General features: G+C 36.8%; 3 protein-coding genes across 4 annotated transcripts; 1 reads left to right on the top strand and 2 right to left on the bottom strand.

The window, feature by feature from the left end:
• Window positions 1–439: 439 nt before the first annotated feature.
• On the bottom strand, window positions 440–3,602 carry dnaaf10 (dynein axonemal assembly factor 10). Its single transcript, XM_079472703.1, has 8 exons — window positions 3,293–3,602; window positions 2,448–2,548; window positions 2,239–2,369; window positions 2,058–2,159; window positions 1,811–1,926; window positions 1,307–1,441; window positions 1,037–1,134; window positions 440–852 (listed from the first exon to the last, which is right to left on the bottom strand). Exons 1-8 carry the CDS (start codon window positions 3,476–3,478, stop codon window positions 645–647), a joined length of 1,077 nt encoding a protein of 358 aa, XP_079328829.1. The 5' UTR covers window positions 3,479–3,602; the 3' UTR covers window positions 440–644.
• Window positions 3,556–7,002, top strand: pno1 (partner of NOB1 homolog). The gene is made up of 7 exons (XM_079472704.1): window positions 3,556–4,063; window positions 4,407–4,556; window positions 4,638–4,721; window positions 4,901–4,961; window positions 5,039–5,156; window positions 5,576–5,646; window positions 5,729–7,002. The coding sequence occupies exons 1-7, from the start codon at window positions 3,875–3,877 to the stop codon at window positions 5,794–5,796; spliced, it is 741 nt and encodes a 246-aa protein (XP_079328830.1). The 5' UTR covers window positions 3,556–3,874; the 3' UTR covers window positions 5,797–7,002.
• On the bottom strand, window positions 5,991–21,362 carry ppp3r1a (protein phosphatase 3, regulatory subunit B, alpha a). Of its 2 annotated transcripts, XM_079472706.1 has the most exons (6): window positions 21,120–21,362; window positions 14,826–14,865; window positions 8,956–9,132; window positions 8,575–8,634; window positions 8,293–8,477; window positions 5,991–7,712 (listed from the first exon to the last, which is right to left on the bottom strand). In XM_079472706.1, exons 1-6 carry the CDS (start codon window positions 21,120–21,122, stop codon window positions 7,665–7,667), a joined length of 513 nt encoding a protein of 170 aa, XP_079328832.1. In that variant the 5' UTR covers window positions 21,123–21,362; the 3' UTR covers window positions 5,991–7,664. The 2 variants fall into 2 exon arrangements, with proteins under 2 accessions (XP_079328832.1, XP_079328831.1); XM_079472705.1 differs by lacking the exons at window positions 14,826–14,865; window positions 21,120–21,362 and adding an exon at window positions 9,388–9,614.
• Between the last annotated feature and the right edge of the window lie 313 nt (window positions 21,363–21,675).

Raw genomic sequence — 21,675 nt, 5'->3', positions numbered from 1 at the left:
TTTTTTCTTGAGTTATTTTTAAGCCTTTACTGGCACAAAATACAGTGTCTCACAGACCGCATCAGGCACATCTGTGCTGCATCTGCATACTGACAGTTGAAGGGGAGGGGTTAACGGATACTCCAGCCAAGCTGTCATGGCATTTGAGATGGAATAAAGATTATGAGGGTACTTTAATATTAAAAAGAAAATTTCCCCCATTGACAAGCTATTCACTATAGATGCTTTACTATTTCATGATAAAATCAGTTTGACTTTAAAGGAAGTCTTGAAGAAATGTACTTGAAGAAAAGTTAATCACCAGCCTCCTGAGGGCGGTTTATGCTGGAATTCATGACATATCAGTGAATGATGAGGAGTGGCAGGATTTCTCAACAGTTTTGTCACATGGTGTGAAGGACCATTACCCATGTTCAAATTGTAATTCATGATGAAAATAGTGTGGTAAATCATTTAATGTATACCAAGTAATATAGAGAATCACAATGTACATAACAGTTCAACTGTAATTGCACATAAGACATATTTAGAATTTAAGACATTCTGTAAATGTGGGTTTTATGTAAGCATCAACAATCCAAATTTGTAAGGGAATAATAACACAATGTTTAGTCTTGTACTGCAGGGAAACATCTCATGTCAACTCAGACTATGTTGAGCTTGGTCACAATAAGGACTCGCACAGACTGGTCAAATGAAGAACAAACACAAAGACCCTGTTTGTCAGGACTCCAGTCAAGACTAGAAATGGGTTGTGTAGACACGGTGACATTCTGCAAGAGATTCACAGTCCCAGCGACGCCCATATCGACATCATCCGCATCCTTTTTACTTCTTTGAGCTGGATACTCACTAGAAGACATTAGAACAACAAGAGTCAAACATGGTAAATATAATAATGATGACTCAATTATTTATCACACAATTTTTTACCAATAACAAGGTCTTCATGATTACAGGTTAAGGCATTTTATACATTCATTTGTTTGCATTGATCCCCTGTTTAACACTAGTTTACATATGAAAAATCACTTACTATTTCCATAAATGTAGATTACCAGCTCCACCAGTTGTCATGAAGATGTCACGATTTTGAGGTAAATGCCTCACCTGCCATATTGTAGACTTATGAGCCTGAATTACAGAAAGCAAATGCATTAAACTAAAGAAAGTACGATAAAATATTCTCATATGTGAAAGAGACAGAAAAATTGAACATTTTAAATACAATCCTCCATTAAAACAGGGATCTTACACACATGTTCTAACAATGTTAAAAGATAAACTCAGTAGCAGGTTTAAATACCTTTTCAGACACTGAAGCAAAACCTTTGGTGGGGTGCTGAGTCCTCATGTCAAACACATGAAATCTTCCCTCTAGAGATGTTGCCACTAGTTTGTTCATGTTGATGTCTTTTCTGTCAAACTCAACACAGCATACCTGTCACAGAAAAAAGCTTTGGTCATTTGGAAGCCGCACTGTGTCTGTATCTACATGAGCCATCGCACCAAAACAGCTTGATGTTGTGAATACTGTTTGTCGTGTCTAAATGTTCCCTTATAATCATATTGGCCTGGCATGGTTTCTTCAGAAAAGGTTTGTTTTATGATGCTGATGATGGGGAGAATTTACATTTGTCTAGCTAATCAGTGCATCAAATTTTAAATGAAAACAAATGGGAATCTTCATTGACTATAAAAGTGTAGATTTAGTATGAAAACGTTGATGTGCCAGAGATGATGGAAATATTTTGGAAGAAACATGTAAAACTCAAAACACGCCCAAGTAATAAAGTTGTTACCCACTTACCCCATTTTTAATATTCGTCTCCCATCGTAAAGACATATTTCTTAGATCAAAAAGTTTGATGTCACCATTGTCATATCCAGCACATACACAGCGGTCTTGGTCATTGAAAGCATGACCTTAAAATAAAACAAGACAGTTAGTTTTATTTTTTTAAATAGGATATATGTGAACACATTTTTCAAATAGTTTACAATTAATATAAAAATTATTTAAAAGTTTGACCTTCAATATGAAAGCATATACACACCAAAGGCAACAGTCCAACAATCTCTCTTCGTTTCTCCCTCCCCTGGCTCCATGTTTGCCACAGGTGTGTCTTTTTGTCTGGGGTCCCAAACCTTAACTGTACCTGTTGGCCCGCATGATACAAAATCAAGATTAACAATAAATTAAAAACAAACAATCTAAGTGTCAGTACACTAGTTTACCGTCTCTACTGCCAGTAACAATTTCTGGGGCTCCATCACCGATGCCCAGCCCTCCCACTCCGTCAATGCTGTTTACGATCTCCTTGTGTGCTTTTACTGAGTATACAGGACAGTCGGGAACTTCAAGATTCCTTCAAAGCAAAGAGTGACACATTACTTTTGCTTTCTCTGGATGGCGAAAATGACCAAAGTTAACGACAAAAACCTACCAAACGTTAAGACTGCCATCAAAGTCTCCTGTGGCCAGATGCCTCTGCTGAAGAGATGTGGCCCCAAATGTTCCACATTTGATTGGCTTGGCCTTTTCTATCTGGAATATACAAGTTTTGTACAGGTTTTTAGTATTACTACGCCCTAGTATTATTAAAAACTCTGCCAGCTTTGCCAGAAAGGAAATGACTTAAGTGTGCTTTTCATATGAAAATATTCCATGGCCTTTGAAGATTTGCAAAATACATCAGGCGACATATACAGGTCTTTCAGGTGGCTATGTCTTTAGCTGACATCACGGCTGCATGATACAAACATACCTGTATACTGTTCATGTAAATGTAAGTTTATGTAAATGTCTGTCTCACCAGTCTTTCTGAATTTACCTAAAACTGTGAATGTAACTTTTTGAAAATAATAACATCATTCAGTTATTGCAAACCATTGCAATATGCATACTACACTATTCTGATATGTCTTGTATGAAGAAAGGGAGCACAAAACATTTGTATTCTTATTATATAATTCATTAATTAAGCTCTTTGGGCTTTTTGCAGGTTCTTGAAAGGCTACACAAAAATCAAGGATGTTTCATCTCTATACAAAAACGATTATTGATCATGTAGTATATCAAATACTTCAGTGTTTACATTAAAGGCTTAATACGATGAAAAAGGTTCTAAAAGGCGAGCTCGACGCAACCACACATGCAGCCCCACTGTTACCATGACAACCGATTGTTTGGAGTTTTCTAGAAACTCTACAAACAGAAGCAAAACTAACTTCACGAATAGACACGCAGATAAGTCTTTATTTGTTTAATGTGAAGTTAAGCAGCTCAAACCTCTTTGACAAGCTGCAGTTCCCCGTGTTGTATTTCATAGATCTGTATTACTCCTGTTCCTCTGGCCAAGTTTCCCATACAAACAAACTTTGCGCTGCACGGAATCCATTTACTCTCAAAAACAGTGTAGTTTAAACTTTTCTGGATGTGCGCTATGATTTGCGGTTTCTCCAGTGTTGTTGACATGTTTTTGGATTCAATTTAAACGAAAAATAAGGGAAAGTGAAATGCCTTGAATTGTTTTGACTGATCTACCTCTGCGCAGTGCGCTGTTGCGTTTCCTTCATTCAGGACCCTACCCTTCCACAATACATTGCTGCCCTTACCAGTAGCCGGATCTAAAAGAACTACAACGTACATTTTTGTAAATATTTTTTAGTAAGGAGAGTACATTTGTTTATTTTTTCAAAAGGGCAATCAACTGAACATTCACTGTTAACAACTAAAGGGCAGTACGTGAATATTTAAAAAATACATGGCACGATTCGGGCAGCAATACGGTCCTTTCGCTAACATGGAGGACGCCACATGTTCATAACAAACATCTCCGTTGAACTGTAGTGTTGTAAATAATATTTTACGATGGAGTCGCAAACAAACACAGCAGCTGATGTACATGCAAGTATGGACGGTGACGGCAATTCAGACGCATTTGAGAAGGTGAAATCAAAAAAGAGTCAGAAACGCAAGCGTGATGCGGGAGAACTGGACATGGACATAGGCGCAGTCAAGAGGCCGAGCTTCCCACCCATATCGGGAGATCAACTGAGGGTATTGATCCATATCAAACATTTTATACATATCGTTTGGTATGACATTAAAAGAGACCATGAATTATACGGAAATGGGAACTTGCGATCAAATCAAAGTTTCCACTTGTTCCCTTAAGTGCGCACGCGCGATGCTTTAAAGCATATTGCAACATATTAAAATGTCTTAATTGAATAATTGTAATAAGAACAATACATGTGTGTATTATAATAATAGTACAATTTTAACAATGAAATGGAAAAGAACCACATTTAATAGACTGGTGCGCAAATGATATTTGGTTTGTTAGATGCATGGGGACATTGATTCTCAGTGTATGACATAATTATTGTTTTTTTTATAGGGAGGTGTGGATGAGATGCGTAAAGTGCCTGTTCCTGCTCACCGTTACACACCTCTTAAGGAAAACTGGTTGAAAATCTTCACTCCCATTGTTGAAAACCTGCTGCTTCAAGTCCGATTTAATCTCAAAACAAGAAATGTGGAGATTAAGGTAAGAAAAGTCAATATGGCTTTGTATGATGTCTGAAATGCATCATATTATTGGTTCAATTTAACCTCTATTATTTAACAGACATGCAAAGAAACTCAGGACATCAGTGCTCTCACCAAAGCTGCGGATTTTGTGAAAGCCTTTGTTTTAGGATTTCAGGTAGAGGTGAGTGCCCGTGCAATAATCAGTTAATCCGAGCAAACACAACGTTTATGACAAACATATATTGAATATTACGACATCATCATCTGAAACGTACAGATTTTTTTTAGCTTCTGTGGTTCAGTAGTTTATATTTTTTAAGATTTGAATTTGGAGTGATGTGTAAAAATGTCCATTCACAGGACGCACTGGCACTGATCAGATTAGATGAACTGTTTTTGGAGTCATTTGATGTCACAGATGGTAAGTTATTATTAACCTGAACCAGGTCATCTTTTCAGATTTTTGTTTTGTGTCTAATTTTGCGTGTGTTTTTGCAGTTAAACCTCTGAAAGGAGACCATTTATCCAGAGCCATCGGTAGGATAGCTGGGAAAGGAGGCAAGACAAAATTCACCATTGAGAATGTGACAAAAACAAGGATTGTGCTTGCAGACACGTGAGTTATGGTAACACTTTGAAAAAAAAATGTATAAATAGCGTTTAATTATCAAATTGCCTGATCTGAATTGTTTGACGTTAGGATGATTCAATGACCTGGTGTGAAAATATAGACCATTAGTGTAAATACACCTTTATTACACTTTTTTTCTAATGAATACAAATATTATTGGCATAACTATTTAATTAAGATTTCATGTTTGAGCGAAAATTTCACTTTTTAAGATCTTTCTTCGACACCACCAACAACAGTTGGTGGTGTCGACATCTGTTGAAAAGCAGCATAAAAGTAGTCTTTAGAAATCTGACTTAAACTTTAGTCATCACAGTAGACTTGGAGCATAGTTATTTGTTTGGAATAGATGTGCTTCTAGCTGGTTGTTTAAGTTAATTCAGTTTTTTTTCTCCTCTCTACAGTAAGGTTCATTTACTAGGATCTTTTCAAAATATCAAAATGGCACGGACAGCAATATGCAACCTCATTCTCGGTTAGTAATCTTGAAAGTCTTAACTCATGTTGAGCTAACAGAAATGTATACTAATAAATAGCTTTCATTCAACTCTTAACAGGGAGTCCTCCATCAAAGGTGTATGGCAACATTCGGGCCGTGGCAAGCCGGGCTGCCGAGAGGTTCTAACGTGTAATCTACTCATGTTCATATTACACAGCTCATGGACGGAATTATTATTGCCGATTTCATTTTTGTCTGCCACACTGCCTTGAAATGCATCAAACTGAGCACAGATGGACTGCTTTTATTTGACAGATTCTTCAAGCCAATGGATAATCACTGATCCTTTGAATAAATAAACACAACAAAGAAAATGAAGTACGCTGTGACTCCAATAAGTTGTCCAGTTTTATATTTTTGTTATTTCATACAGAATCAAGTTGTCCATATCCCATATGATGCAGCATGCAGAATAGACATCCCAAATCTGACGTGTAATGATGTGGTACCCATTGCATTTAGCAAAAATCATGAATACCGTTAATACCACTATTTACGAAACAAAGGGGCAAATTACCACCTAAATTTAGCATGTGTTTTGAATAAGACTTAGTTACTCAAAAATTGATGTTTTTGCGTCTTTCAAAATTTGGCAACATGTATAATGTTTTATGTATATTTCATCAATTTCACAGTAAAGTGTAAACAATTGGAATCATTTAAAAATAGAAACATGCAGAAAGGAACTAGTTCAAGCAAGCAGAACAGAAGCTTCATGTTTGTCGAAGAGACCCAGTGATGATATGATCCGAGTATAGTTGATGTGCTATAAGCCATGAATTTGGTTAAGCTGCTCCGGTCATGCATGTAAACATTCAGAGTAACATTCAAACTAATGTTTTAGTAAGCTGTATTCCCTATATTGTACTTTATATTGTAACGCTCATAAATATTTCACTTGTAGAATGAGCTGACTGTATAATTGACCACATCACAAGGATTTCCTGCTCTGTATACATTTGGGTTCATAAAGAATATGAATGTGAAATCATCCATATGGTAATTCTCAAATCAAATACACAGTGGCCCCAAATAGTCAGACAGTTATGCCACATTAGATAAGAAAATATCATAGCAAATGCCATTATGCGTGAATGAGAATGTTAGATTCAAAATAGTGACAAAGTTGTTAATGTGATGATATATTTGCTGTGGGTACTCTGCAAAGACACATGTGTAAACTCATGGGTAATGGCTTCATAAATCCATCAAAATCACCATTTCAGAATATATTAATTGTTTTCAGAGGCCACAGGTTGTATATTTTGTTATCTAATGTAATGACATTTATGTCTTAAGCATTAAATGAGGGCATTGTGCTGCTGCTGCTGGGATTGTCTGGAGATTGTTGACTATTGAAGTAAACCAAATCATACTGTCTTGTTTCTACTGGACTGTCTCAAATCAGACAAGAAAAATGCACTTTCCAACAATATTACCATTTAAACATAAACATTATAACACGATTAATACAAAAACATGGTTAGATGCTAGAATGATAGAAATATCTTATATCCCAAAATGTGACAGAAAGAGGGAAAGCTTGCATTATTTCCTCATGCGATCAAACAGTTATCCCCAAAAGGATGGCGGTAGATTTCTTATTTCCACCAGGATTTATATCGGTTTGTCCTGCTTGGCACATCATACCCTACTTACACTTATTAATATCATTATTATTTAACAAAAAAAGAAGAAATCAAAATAAATATATTAAAAAAGAAGCATTAAAACAAAATAAATATGATCAAGCTAATGCCCTTTCCTCTTTAACTGAGATGCTCTTTCAACGTCCATAGGCCCAGAAGTGCTACACCAGGTTATTGAGCAGGTCAGTTCAATAACACTTACATGCTGGCTTCACATAGCTTCTATTTAGAAAAAGTGGCTTGATAAATACTTCCATTGAAATACACAGAGAGCATTTGCTGGATATCTTGAGCAGATAGTCAGAGATGAAGAGGGACAGCGGATTGTGTGGAGACCAGACCTGCTTACACGTCCACGACCATCTTCTTGTGTATATCAAGACCTCCAACAACCTGTGGAAACAAGTGGTAAACGCATGTTTCAATGTATTTATTAATGCCAAGTTAGAAAACATCAACCATCACACGTTATATATCCATAAACTAATGTCAGGAAATATGAATTTTAACATAGAGGTTTTATTTTGAAAGATTGTAAGTAGTCAAAAGCGCTTCCAATAAAAAACATATGCTTATTCTGTCATCATTTACTCACCCTCAGGTTATTCCAAACCTGTATGGTTTGTAGTCTTTGTTCTGGTTTGCAGTCTTTGTTCTGATGAACACAAGGAAGATATTTGGAAGAATGTCAGTAACCGAGCAGATCTCAACACCCATCGACTCACGTAGTATTTATTTTCCCTACTATGTCAGGGAGGAGATCTACTCGTTTACTGACATTCTTCCAAATATCTTCCTTTGTGTTGAGCAGAACAAAGAGAGTAAATAATGACAGAATTAAAATTTTTGGGTGAACCAGTCCTTTAAGGTTAAGGTCAGCTGTGCCCTTCAGCACCTTGCATCCTAAAAGCCTCCTAAAGATGTTCTTTTCAGCGGAGATCTATAAAACCTTCTGTTTAGTTATTTGTCTTACAGCGCAGAACTCCTCGAAAGATATTCTTCCATCTCCATCCTTGTCTGCATTGATGATGGTTTTATCCACTATCTGCTGCAGCTGAGTGTCCTTCAAGTTGTTGCCCACCATCATCTTCAACACCTGGAAGAGCTCTCCATTGGAAATATAGCCGTCCTTGTCCATATCATAGATTCTAAAAGCGACTGAAGAATATCCATAAAAACAGCAGATTAAAACCAAATGGGGCCCGTCAGCAGGTCCATATTAAAATACAATGCAGAGGTTTAGTTATCTACTCACAGCGGAGCTTCTGTTCTTTATCACCCTTCACACTAAACTGTGACACACCTTCTATGAACTCTGAAAAGAACAGATCAAATACAATAAAAATATGTGTATCACAAGATAATTCTGAAATTTTTGTCCAAACTACCATAAATAGATGTCATTTACGCCCCTTAAACAACATATCTTGTTCCATAGCATCCAAGACAGATAGGGTTTTGACAACATTCTCTGGTGGAAGTGTGTAATGTGTTTCATAACACTTTACATTATGGAGGTGAAATTATGACTCATATTTCAAATTTTAGATTCAAATTTTAAAAGAAGTAATGCATTTGACTCATTCTGTATGGGTCATTTGTTCATGCATGTTTGAGCAACATTGTTTGGTCTAACCTTTGAAATCCACCTCGCCGTTGCCGTCTGTATCGAATATTTCAATGACTCTCTGCACCAGCGGATTCTGCTGCAACTCGGGCAAAGACATGAACTCCTCCACACTGAGAGATCCTGAATTATCTAGGTCGAGTTTCTTAAATCTCTTTCCCAGCCTTTTAATCTCATCAGCATCGACTAGAGTAGAGACAGAGAACAGGTGAGACAACGAGAAAGAGACAAAATAAACAAATGAATGGACAGGCTAACAACTTCACCAAACAATCCATCACGTGCCTGAAACTTACACCATCGGAAAATGGTTTGACCATCCAGATATCAGCCAAAAGACTCTAAACTGTCTTAAACTAAAACTATATATAAATATATATATATATATATATATAAAATCAAACAATGGTACATTTAACAAAGTAAAAGTGATACACTTACATCCCGATGAATGACCTTTAGTTACAGCTGGCATTCTATTGGCCACTGCACTATACCTCTGAGCCATACTGATCCCACGTATCCCAGTGAGAGTATATAATACCACAGGAAAGCTTTGGAATATCATACTCTAATACTAACCGTAAGCTCATTCAGACTGTCACATGACCCTTCAGCTGGCCACCCCCCCTGAAAACTACTATAGCTGATGATGGTAACATGCAAGTGGGGGAACAACTGTGTGTTTAGACAAACGCACCATATATCTGGAACAACATATTTAATAAATAAATAAAATCCCTAAATGTTTTAAACTTATTTCATACAGTGCTCATTAATATTGTCCTATACAATACAATACAACACAAAAAATAACTGATTTTGCAATTATATACATTTACATGAGCTTGAATCCCTTAAAAATGTATACAATCAAGAAATTTACAGACACAGTACACTATAATTAAAATGTAGTGCAAATTCATATTAATGAATCGGAATAATATTCTTCCCCACAGGATGGCACTGTCTCAGATATGTACAACACAATTCCAACTGAAAAGCATCATCACATCATTCTCATGTGTTTGAGTAGGAGTTCAGGAGTGTTATGAGGGCACTTTCACATTTTAAGAGATAGTGTATTCCCACTAACTGGTGATGACTAATGCAAAGCTAGAGGTGGATGCATATAACGTCTGTTTTTATCCAACTTAACGACACCTTGAGTCAAGCGATCCTTTTCAAAAGCTCCACGCTGAGGAAAATGCAATATATATACTGCAGATGATGCATTTGTAAAGAGAAGATATAAGTCTCAATGTTTTTGATAAACAAGGATTCTATTAATGACAGACACATCCTAATCCTGCCTGTTCTTTTTTGTGATATTCAGTCTTCTATGAACATTATCCTTTTTTATGTAAAGAATATTCTGTGATATACGGAGTAAAGTCATTGTAATGATTAAAATAAGTGAAATTAATGACCGAGTCACATTTCATTTAGCTTTAAATAGAATTTATTCTGAAATAAAATGGTGGCCAGAAGCAAGTTGCAACAGGTTTAGTCACATACAGTTTCTCAAACTATTTGTAATCCACTCACTGGTAATCTCTGCTCGACAAGACATCTGGCCTTTTGCTCGATGTTTGATGGAAAATATCTCTATTTTAAGACCCTCTTATCACATTTAGTAAGTACAAAATTAGCAGTCACCAAAGGCCAGCCTTCAAATAAATCCATCTTATTCTGAACAAATCAACTTTTCACATGGAATTTGTACATATCACTGAACTAATTAGCCTCATCTCTTTCCTATGTCATATTAAATAATCGTACATTTGAAAGAAAATAGAATTTGCATCTTTAACATTTTGTTGACTTGAATAGAGAGACAAATGTTGCCCTTAACCTTTTCATGGGCATGTTGTTTTCATAACTAGGCAGATGTCTTGATGTACCTTTATTGTAATAGCGCAGAATTGGAGCATCGTGATATTTTTGGTATCATGAGACATGCACACGCATCGAAATCATATCGAGAGCCATGTCTCGCGTATCGTGAGGTACCCTGTAATTCCCACCCCTAGCATCTTATATTGCAGCATAAAGCATCAGTGACTCTGTGGTTATACATTCTAATAATTGTTATACGTACAAACTTACAGTTTAAACCCAGTTTATGAACCTTACAGCAACATATGGGGACTAAAAAGAATCATCGATTTAATTATTTAATTAAGATAACAATAGCACATGAAATGGTTGGCTAGATCACTTACAATATCTCTGTGCACATTCATTAACTCTAATGTCCCTATAGTGAGATTTGTGGCGATGAGTCATAAATATTAGACCCGATCGTCAAACATGAACAGTAAAATACAAGCTCTCTCAAAAGTGTGATAATTGCATTAGGTCAAAATATCTCTTCCATTAGTATAATGATCTTCTCTGAGGTGCTGATGTGCAAAGCCAAACTTGCCTTTAGTTGTACACAGGTTTTCTGCGATACTGAACTGTTTTTGTAGAAAGATAAATTAGGATTTTTAAATTAGTACATTTTTAAGATAAACTGCGTCTTAGATTAAAGCCGGTACAAGAAATGTTGTTTTTCTTGCAGAACGTTTGTACATTTATTTACAAACGTGCTAATAACAAATTTATAATTATAACGTTTCGCTTAATCTTTATGTGGTATGTAATATGCAGTATAATGTACATCGTGTCCTGATCACCCTAGTGGGTTTAGATGCAATAACTATTCATAGTTCAATTAATTAGGTGAATATACCATTTTTTATAAGATGTATATTGGTAATTGGCTACTTGCACAAGATGGCGCTGGTGAGCTTTTGCGACCCCGGTCGTATAACACTATCCAGTTGTTTTGGCTTAACAAAGTACTCAGCAATGTAAAGAGGCTCTGTCATATTGCTGATATATTACTTTCTTCTTTTTATCTAAAAAACACCCATATATGCCGGCCCAAAATATTCATATTGCTCTTCAACTACTTTTCTTTGAGGGCCAGATTCCAAAAGTATAAATAGGACGTGGGCCAGTTTTGACCATATCCTCATTTCTTCTGTTTTTTGTATTTCTGTTATTTATTGTATTTTATTTTTGTTGCCTTTACTTATAGGTTATATATTAAAACATGCCACAAATATTGCATCCAGTATTTGTGCCCTTGCATTATATTTAGTTAAAAGGGATATTGTCTTTTTAATTGTATTTTATAATCCTTAATTCCTTTCACCCAAAAATGAATTTGCTGTTGATTTACTCACCCCCAGTATCCCAGTACTTCCATAGATGTGGGTGGCTTTGTAATTTACAAGACATTTTTTATGAAGATATTTGGTTGAATTATTGAAATTCGAATTAATAAAAGTCTAAAATGCTAATACATTCAGCACAAAAGTAATCCCTGCCCCTTGACGTCAATCTGGCGTCTAATAAAAAGTGAATCAATTGGTCTGTCCAAGAAACTGAACGCTTTTATCATAGAGGCTATGGCTATTATAGCATCTTCGGTTGAATTCCAATAGCATGTGCACTTAGAAGGGCAGATCCTTTGACGTGCAAGTTCTGGAGAGAGATGAACAGCTGTTTTCATAAATATATAAGCAGTTACTTTCAAGGGCAGAAGATGCGTTGTGGAATGCAACCTATCGTGTGTGCACACTGACTACCTGTGGCCGTGGATTGCCGATTAAATAACATTAAGTCCTTGAACAGACCGATCAAATCGCTTTATAAGATATGCTTATACCGCTATGAGCTGTGGGAATTCCCTTTGGTATTGAGCGTTTTGGACTTTTAAAGATGTGTGTCTCAAGACATGCATTTCTTAAAGCACACAGTTCTTAAAGTCTCTCCACTTATCTGAAAGGTTCAGGCGGGCCAGGTAAAGATGATTGGTCGGCGGCATTTAGTCCTGCCACACAGTGTTATGCAACCGGAAATTAGTCTGCCGACCCTGGCGTCCCAAATGCTCCATCTTCGGCGCAATATTGTGCAACTAGCGAATAGACCTCTGCTGAGTATCTGTGCGTTTTTAAAGTGTCTAAGTACAGTATGCGTCCTCTAAAAACAACTTCCAACATAGTGCTCTTTATGTACGTACACTGCGCTTTTATTTAAAACAATTTGAGCTTCAGAAGAAAGTTTATGGACAGCAGTCGTAGCACAATGTTGTATAGTGCAGTACAGTAGAGAATGTGTTTAACTTACACAAAGTCACAACTTGTCTAAATGTAAATTAAGTCACACCTTTACAATCTACAATTATGCATGATACTGTCCTAACCAAACAGCCAAAAGCTGACATCACACAGATATCAGTGGGGCAAGACCTCAGGCATTCATATTATTAGCCATGAGGTCATAAGAACCCCTCTTAAGTGCCCTAAGGGGAACCCCCAGCAACAAGGGACCCCTGCGAGCAAGCTCAAGTTTATTTTGAGCGTTTACAGACTTGGGCTGTGCCACATGCCTGTATGAGCCACATTATTCCACATATGGTTTTGTAAGTAGGTCATTTGCATGAGCAAGCTGCCAGCTCTCAAACATTAACTCTCGCTCTGAACTATCACATGTATAGTGCCACTGTTTCAATGTCTTTTTATGCATCGTGTCTGGTCCATTTTTTCAGGTGCTTATGCGAGGCACAGAAGCAAATTATATTTGGGTGCTTCGATTTTATTTCCGTAGCAAGCACAACTTTATTTGTAATAAGCATCATTAATCTAGTGCAGAGCACTTCAACTCTGAAAAGTCATATGTGGCTCTTTTTACTTCTACACACATAAAGATAAGTTACAATGTAATGTTTAAAACATAGATGGCGACAGAGGGCCAAAAGTTACCAAGTGCAGCTTTAATTTATGCTGGTTTGAAAATGTATCATAGCACAAAATGACTGTATTGCATTAATTAATATATGACCGCATTGACCAAGGTCTGCATGCAAAATGTGTTCCAAAAAATTAAGTGCGTAATTGATGAGGTCGAAATGTGATAGTTTGTGACATTTCTGTGAAATGAACCAGAAGCTCCAATTATGGAAGTATATGTGCGTGTCTGTTTGCGCTACAGAAACAGAAAAGCGTCTGTCTTTGTTGATATAAAGAACAGCTGTCCTATATGTATGTCTGTGGATTGTTGAAGGGCTTGACTGTCAAACTGTACGTCTAAGACCAATGAAGTTACCGAACCTGTTCCGGCTCAGGGTCATTTGAACTGTTCTGTCATGCAAGTTTTATACAGCTAACGTGGTACAGAGAACATGTGCTGATGTTGGGTCAAGCCCCGAGGGTCCCAGAGCCTCAAAGCTCATTAAAAGCCGCGCTGGAGGCCCATAACGCTTCACACTGTCGGCTTTAAAACCACAACCTCATCTACAGAGATCATTTCTATTTCACTCTGTTCCACTTTGTAAAATATCTGGGGCTTGAAGTCCACGTGTTACATATCGGAGTTATCACCGGAATGGGATGCGATTGGTTAGATTAAACAAAGATTAACGGATGAGCTCTGGGACAAGAATTCCCTGGAGGCTGTCATCTTCTCTTTGTTAGTTTTGCATGTGTCAAATGTTTGCCTACATCAGAGAGAAGCGAAACTAATTCAAACAAAGTTTCGGCGATAAAATAAGCCTGACCACCTCTGGAGACCAGGTCAATTTTAGCTCACCACTAGCGATACTATTTCACATCTATGCATTTGGCAGATGCTGTCATCCAAAGCCATTTACAGCACATTGAAGGTACATGTATCGGTATGTGCGTTCCCTTGGCTTCGAACCCACAACCTTTGTGCTGCTAACATAACGCTCTACCAACTGAACTAGAGGATTATTTTTAAAACAACCAAACAAATGATTTTGAATCATATGTGTGTAAATAGGGTACACGCTTTATAGTACTTACAATGCGAGCACATTTCCAGGGGATAGCTTGCTTCATTTCCCTACAAAAGAAAAAAACACAAATTTTTAATATGTAGAATTGAAACCAAAAATGTCCTTGGTTGGCATTCACGTAACTTCAGTTAATAAACACAAACAGACTTATTCATGGACTGTGCAGAAACCCCAAAACACACAATGTTCCAACAATTAGATCTACAATAGGTGTTTCAGATGATAAAAACATGTGTAGTGTTAATGGTTCTCCAAGAAGAGGGTTGAGAACCACTAGACAGTTTTTAGTGGTCACTATCAAAATATAGTTTAAGAATTAGGACTGGGGTATAATTTTTACGCTTAGTTTCTCAATGAATTACGGTTAAATGCCACCACGTCCGAAAGCCAGAGGGCGCTCACTAGTTGGCGCATTCGCACGCAACATAAGCTTGTCAATCGACGTCACGGCGCATTGAATGGTGCGCCATCTTGGGAGGATGACTGCTAAAGCGTTCAATGCAGTGTTTTTTTTTTTGTTTGATTAGGAAATATAACTTGAGTTGTTAAAAACTGCAATAGCATTACGCAGAGTATTTCAGGAAAATCCCCTGGTTCTTTCACTTTCAATTTCTCAACTCGATTTCGAACGCAGCCGTAATGATTTTAGATCGAGCACTACTTCCTACTGATCAAAGAGCCGTAGTTCCCAGAGGAGCTGTGTATATAAAACACAGAATTGAAGCCTTTGCGATTTCAGAACCAACCTAGACAGGTATAATTTGTGTGAATCGCGATATACTGTATATCGTCACAGCCCTATCAAAAAAATATATATAGTCCCAATGTTTAGTGAATAAAGACCCCTTTCATGTTGATAATAAACTAATTTAGAGAACCATAGAGCAGAAAAAGACAAGTCTAGATTCTTTGGCTTTTGCTACTGTGTTCTAGGACATGAAACACTAAATGGCTCCATCCTCTGTATCTCCATCTGCTTTGATCTATTATTTATAAAGTTCCATTCAGTTCACAGGCTCAAAGGACCATATTCAACATAATACGACTGGTGTCACGGCCCTAGCACTGTGCACAGATGTCTGTCTATATATAATATAATGATAATCTGATTCCTAACTTCCGAACACAATTTCACAAAACACTCTGCCAACAGAAGCTACTTATGTAGTGAAGAAAGTCGAGGAGTTCTAGATTTTATTAATCACTAAACAACAACCGTTTCCTTTTGTAAATGCAAGTCTGACTGCTTGGTGTTGTGCAATGTGGGCTTTGTGGACGGTATCATCTGATCTGCAGGAAAAGGTTGATGCGCTGCATAGCCTTTTCTGATGCCCACTTTCTTCATTTCAGATACACAAGTAAGAATGCAACGTTAAGTCGACGTCTTCGACAAATATTTTGGTTGTCGAGTAGTTGTTGACTTATTGTAAGAGCCTGCATTATCGTGAATTGACTGCTATATCGCTGTGGCGCTAGTGTGTAATGCAGCCTTCCCCCATTGCAGAAGAAGAAAAGACCGCGAATTATGATGGAGTGCAAACGACTCTAAACTAGCAAGGCTTGGGAAAGTTTCACAAAACTTACAACCAAGAATGCTGTTGTGTTTAATACATGCAAGACAGAACTTGCATTTCACAGGAGCACAACCTGCATGTTGGAACACTTAAAGAGGGAACATCCCGGCATGAATAGAGGCGGTGATAGGTGAGTGTTCTCCAGCTAACTATCGGTAAATCCTTTTTTAGACAATGGAGTACAAATAATAAGAACAAACACTGTTGATGTTTAACAACAATAAGAACTTAGGAGTTAAGTATTTTTGATAGGACTGTTAATACCTAACACTATAAGGTATTATAGAGGTAACTGATATGAGTCTTATCACTTTTCGTTCCATATTCACAATGATTTACAGAAGGAGATGTTAGGAAGAATTATATCATATCAGTTACTTTTACTGTAATTAAATAGAGAATGTCTCTCTGTTTGTCAGTTCAATTTTACTACACAAATAATATAATTTTATAATAATTGTAATTGTTACTGCTGTAATGCAGCAGATTCATTTACTTTTGTGTATTTTTCTGAAAGAGAACAAAAAGGTAAACAATGCTTGGAGAGCATTTGTGTGTGTTTTTAGTTGGACAAAATCCACAAACTAATGTGTACCTGTATAGTTGGTTCAAAGTTTATTAAAACAACTATTTCAAAAGCTGATGTAATTGTCTGTCTATATTTATTAGTTAAAATATGAATAACTCAATGTTTCAATATTTGCTTAAAAGCTGAATAGTCTTTTAAAAACCTACTGATTAGTCGTTGAAATGATTGACGATTAATCGATTAATCGCCCTTATAATAGATAGCTTAGTCGATTATCAAAATAATAGTTTGTTGCAGCCCTATACACAAGTCCCTTTTTCTAACGGAGAAAGACAAAGTAAATTGGTGAATCTATTCTTCAAAAACAGCTCACATGTATATCCGGAGAATGCGCTACAGATGACAAGTACTTTTCTAATGTAAAATATGAAACATATACATTTCTGCATCTGTCATTTTAGGGTAAAACGTGAAATGCTTTTACCTCCCTTTTTACTTTTCAGACTGTATGTTAATAGGTTCTTCCTAACTATTCTATTTATTATACTTTGAATAGAGCTCTGCAATTGTAATGATTCTTCGTAACCGGTCCTAGAAACAGATCCCACTAAACAGATGTAACACAATATATGCAAAGGTAGAGCTCCAGTAAAATGGCATCTGAAGAGGATTTTAATATTTGCACTCTGTTATTAATATCCCTCTTAGACGAAAATAAACTTGATTTGAAACAATGATAATTCACAGCAAACCAACTGTCCATGATCGCGGATAAGAGGAAATTATCCCTTGCACAAATGAAATAAATAAACAGCAAGCTATATGGTTTTAAAATGAATTCCTGAATCATTAGTGGGCTCTTCTGAGATGTAAATGATTAATTTAGTTGGGTGAGTATTGTCTGTGAGCAAAATGCTCAGAAGAGTTCATAAATAATGCATTGGCCATTCAGAGTCAATTAGACTGCACAAAACACACCTCCTGCAATGAAAGGATACCAGGGGCGTCATGGACCCCTTTTCTTCTGAAGGGGGCAGAGTGTGCACAACACTCATACATTTAAAGCAATATTATTATACACTTTTAAGGTAAATCCATCAGGCTGGTGTATTTTGAGAATAAGTACACAATTTTGTGCTATAGTAGTAAAAGAGTCATTGCTTGCATACAAATGAACATAGAGCACAAAAGTAAAACCAAATAAAAGTGAAGCAAAGTGGTTGCCCTTTATTAAACCGCCTTTAATACAGATTTATTGTCCATTACAAAATCATTTAAGTGCATCTATTTCTTAATAAATGAAAAATGTAAATTCTTTATGTATTATTTAATATATTGTACATATTATGTTAACTAATATACCACTCGATGTAGCTCATTCTAAGGCAATACAATCATAACTTCATTGTGTACGATCTTAATGCACCTCTGAAGACATAGCTATGTATATTATATTGCATATCTGTCAATAGATCGTGCCAAAAATTACACACTGGACCTTTAAGTTATGTTATGAATTGTAATTTAAAAGCTGCTTATATAATGACACAATACTATAAAAAGAAAAAAACACAAACAAAACTCTTGATACTAAACTAATAGGAGGAATTCTATTCAATTTGTTTTAACTCACAAACATATTTTTAGCCATATTACTAATAAACAAAATGGTCTATAGGTGTGCAACCATACGTTTTGGGAGACCTGATAGCTTTTACATGGGACCCTTCTTTAAATTGATTTAGTTAGTATAGCTGTTTGAGCATAAACATCTGCCAAGTCGCAACGCTCAAAGTTCACAGAAAAGGAAGATATTTTAAAGACTACGATGAATGGCTCGTTGGGACTACAACAAACCTTTTCCTGGGTTAGTGACATCATGAATCCCAAAATGTACATTGACCCTGTCCCCTGTACACGGATATGGTAATGTGCGGGACATCTCGACACACGGTAAGCGGTAGACCAGTCACAAAAGACTGGCTCAGCTTGACCAACCAGAGTGTTTTGGAAGGAGGTACTTCATAGAACCAGGACTCAACAGCTTAGTCGTGAACGGACTTGTGTCCTTGCTAGATCGGACTTGGCAAGTTCAGACTTGGGAGTTTGAACTCGTGAGGATGCAGACCGGTTATATTAGAAATGGAACAGCAGAGTACTTGATGCGTCACTCAGAAAAAAGTGAAACCTAACTTTGCCATCAGTCAAAACGATTTGCCCAGGAACAAATAAGGGATTTATAAGAACAAAGATTGCCTGGTAGATATACCTCAAATTAATTCAATCTCATGTTTAACCACTATAGAGACATCAGAGCCAGCCGTGAGATTCAGAAACACTTGCCGACGTGAGGCTGCGTTAGGCGGTTACATGAGCTCCAACATTGTCTTGAGCTCAAATCACAAAAATCCTCCCAGCAACTTTTTAAATAGACGCTATCTTTATTAACCAACTGCAGATTTGAACTTTAAACACATACATTCTCGCCTAAACAACTAAACTTTGTGAAAAATAACTGTAATATTATTGTTTTACTGCTCCACTGCAGTTGCAGCACAAGGCCTGTCCGGATATATAGCACCACAAGTCACCCCCCAATGCATACTCGATAAAAGGGGCGGATCAAGGACACATGCAGGGATTTGAACCGTTCTTGTCTTGATCTGAACTTTGAATTGGAACAGAACTTGGGCTGCTACTGATGATGTTTCACAGATCCATTAGACAACAAGTACAGACAAGAACGCATATTTCGAAACGGCCCTTGTTTTTGTTGAATCGAGATGACGCTGTAAATCAAAGGTGAAATATGTAATGTTTCTTGGGTTTAAAATGTCAATATTTGTTTTTAGAATCCAGAACATTTTATTCATCTTGCTGCAACATTACAGTTTTGGAGTTTATAATATTATTATAAGTATTTTGAAATACACCATATCAGAAACAAGTCAATCTTGGTAATATCGTCAGTAAGAGATGTGACAAGGGTTCCCAAACGTTTTGGTTCGACAGGTTTAAACTATGTCAAGACCCACCGAAATATTTATAAATGTGCATTATTTGCGGTGCGTTACTGCCATTACTGCCATAATTATGATGATATAATCTTTTAAATTCTTATAAATTTGTACTATTATGGATGTTTGGTAAGTCTCAAAATACACAAGGTGACCAATAAGGTTAGGACATTATCCTTATTCATTTAGATTCGGCATCTTTAAAAAATGGCAGTGTAAACTCTAAGCAAACAAGGACAAACTGTATCATTCTCTTTAATGGTCAAGAACAAATAACCTAGAAAAGTGACCACAGGTGTGAACAGTCCCTATATCACTGCAAGTAACAAAGTATAACAAAGCAAAAATGTTTCAGGTGCACAGTAGACAATACCAACACATTTAGAAAGCGATACTGTGGAAATCCTACAAAAACAAATCACCAAATCGACTCAATTGTTGTGGTTTATTTTCAGAGGAAAACTGGATGAACATCGGATTTTCCTTCCTTCCATAGTTGCACTTGGCCTGCACACTGGGGTTTACAGGCATATATATATATATATATATATATAATGCATACACTATCTAAATAAATCTTTGAGGTGAAGCGCTTAATGCAGATTTTACATCTTAAATATGCAATGTTTACATTGTGAAAAGTGTTATATAAATAAAGCTGACTTGATGCGACAATGTGCACTTCTATACTACTGTACTGTTCTATAGCTACATATACAACAATATATGAGTCACGGCTTCAACTAACTAATCTCAATCTCAGAGGTGGCGTGAGAAAAATGACGAGCGTTCACACAGAAAAAACATTAAATGGGGGGAATCTCTTATGAAACTCTTGGCTCAAGCTCTTCTTTAATACCATAAAAAATGATAATGCATGCTATCTTGAATAATTTTGCAAGCACATAATGATAATCACAGAAATGATTTGGCTTTAACATTACACACCGAACAACATCACAAGCCCCCGGCCACCTCTAACACTGTGATCTTTCCTTTGTGCAATGCCTTTCCAAGCACTTGAAACCGTGAAACTGATACACTGAGCCATGTCGGATGCACACAGAGACATGCATAAAGCTTTTTAGCACCACAGTTAGCCATTACGTTAAAATTGTCACCCAGTCCCTGCAGGGTTCTTTTACAATATGTAGCATTCATAAACAGTTGCTCTTCCTTACCATTTTGCGACGGAATTGCCCCTCGGAAACGAACAACAAGAAATGACAGCACAGGTAAAAGAAGAAAATGCTGTTGTTTTGTGAAATAATGGCTTGTTTTGACCCAGCAGCAATAGCAGTTACGAGCTGTTTTGCGTCCGTATCCGTCGCCTTCACTGCAGCAGCGACGCGAGGAAGAGCCGCAGGGCGGAGAGGAAGGGAGGGGCGAAAATGACTCCCTGCAATTGGACGAGAGACCACAGAGGAGGAGCACGCAAGCCATGAAGGGCGGTCCTTTGCTACACTACATACGGGAACTTTTAGCCCCACCCACTGCCTTCTCCCACGCACAGACATTTGCATAGAAGCTCAGAGATGAGACCTCTTGCCTTTACTGTAGGTGTGTCGTTCTTACAATGCAGTACATTTCCATGCCCTAATATGCCGTAATAATGCTATTGTAATATAATATCACAATTATTAATTAACAGGTTTAGATGATTTTGACATTTGTTAGATATTTTCAGATATATTGGAAAACCGGCAATGGATTAAGAAATATCTTAGATTTCTTTAG

The sequence above is a fragment of the Barbatula barbatula genome (genome assembly GCF_947034865.1).
Source record: "Barbatula barbatula genome assembly, chromosome: 14".
In the NCBI taxonomy this organism is placed as follows: Eukaryota; Metazoa; Chordata; class Actinopteri; order Cypriniformes; family Nemacheilidae; genus Barbatula; species Barbatula barbatula.
The sequence above is the reverse complement of the archived record's forward strand: the minus strand, read 5'-3'. Positions and strand labels throughout refer to the sequence as shown.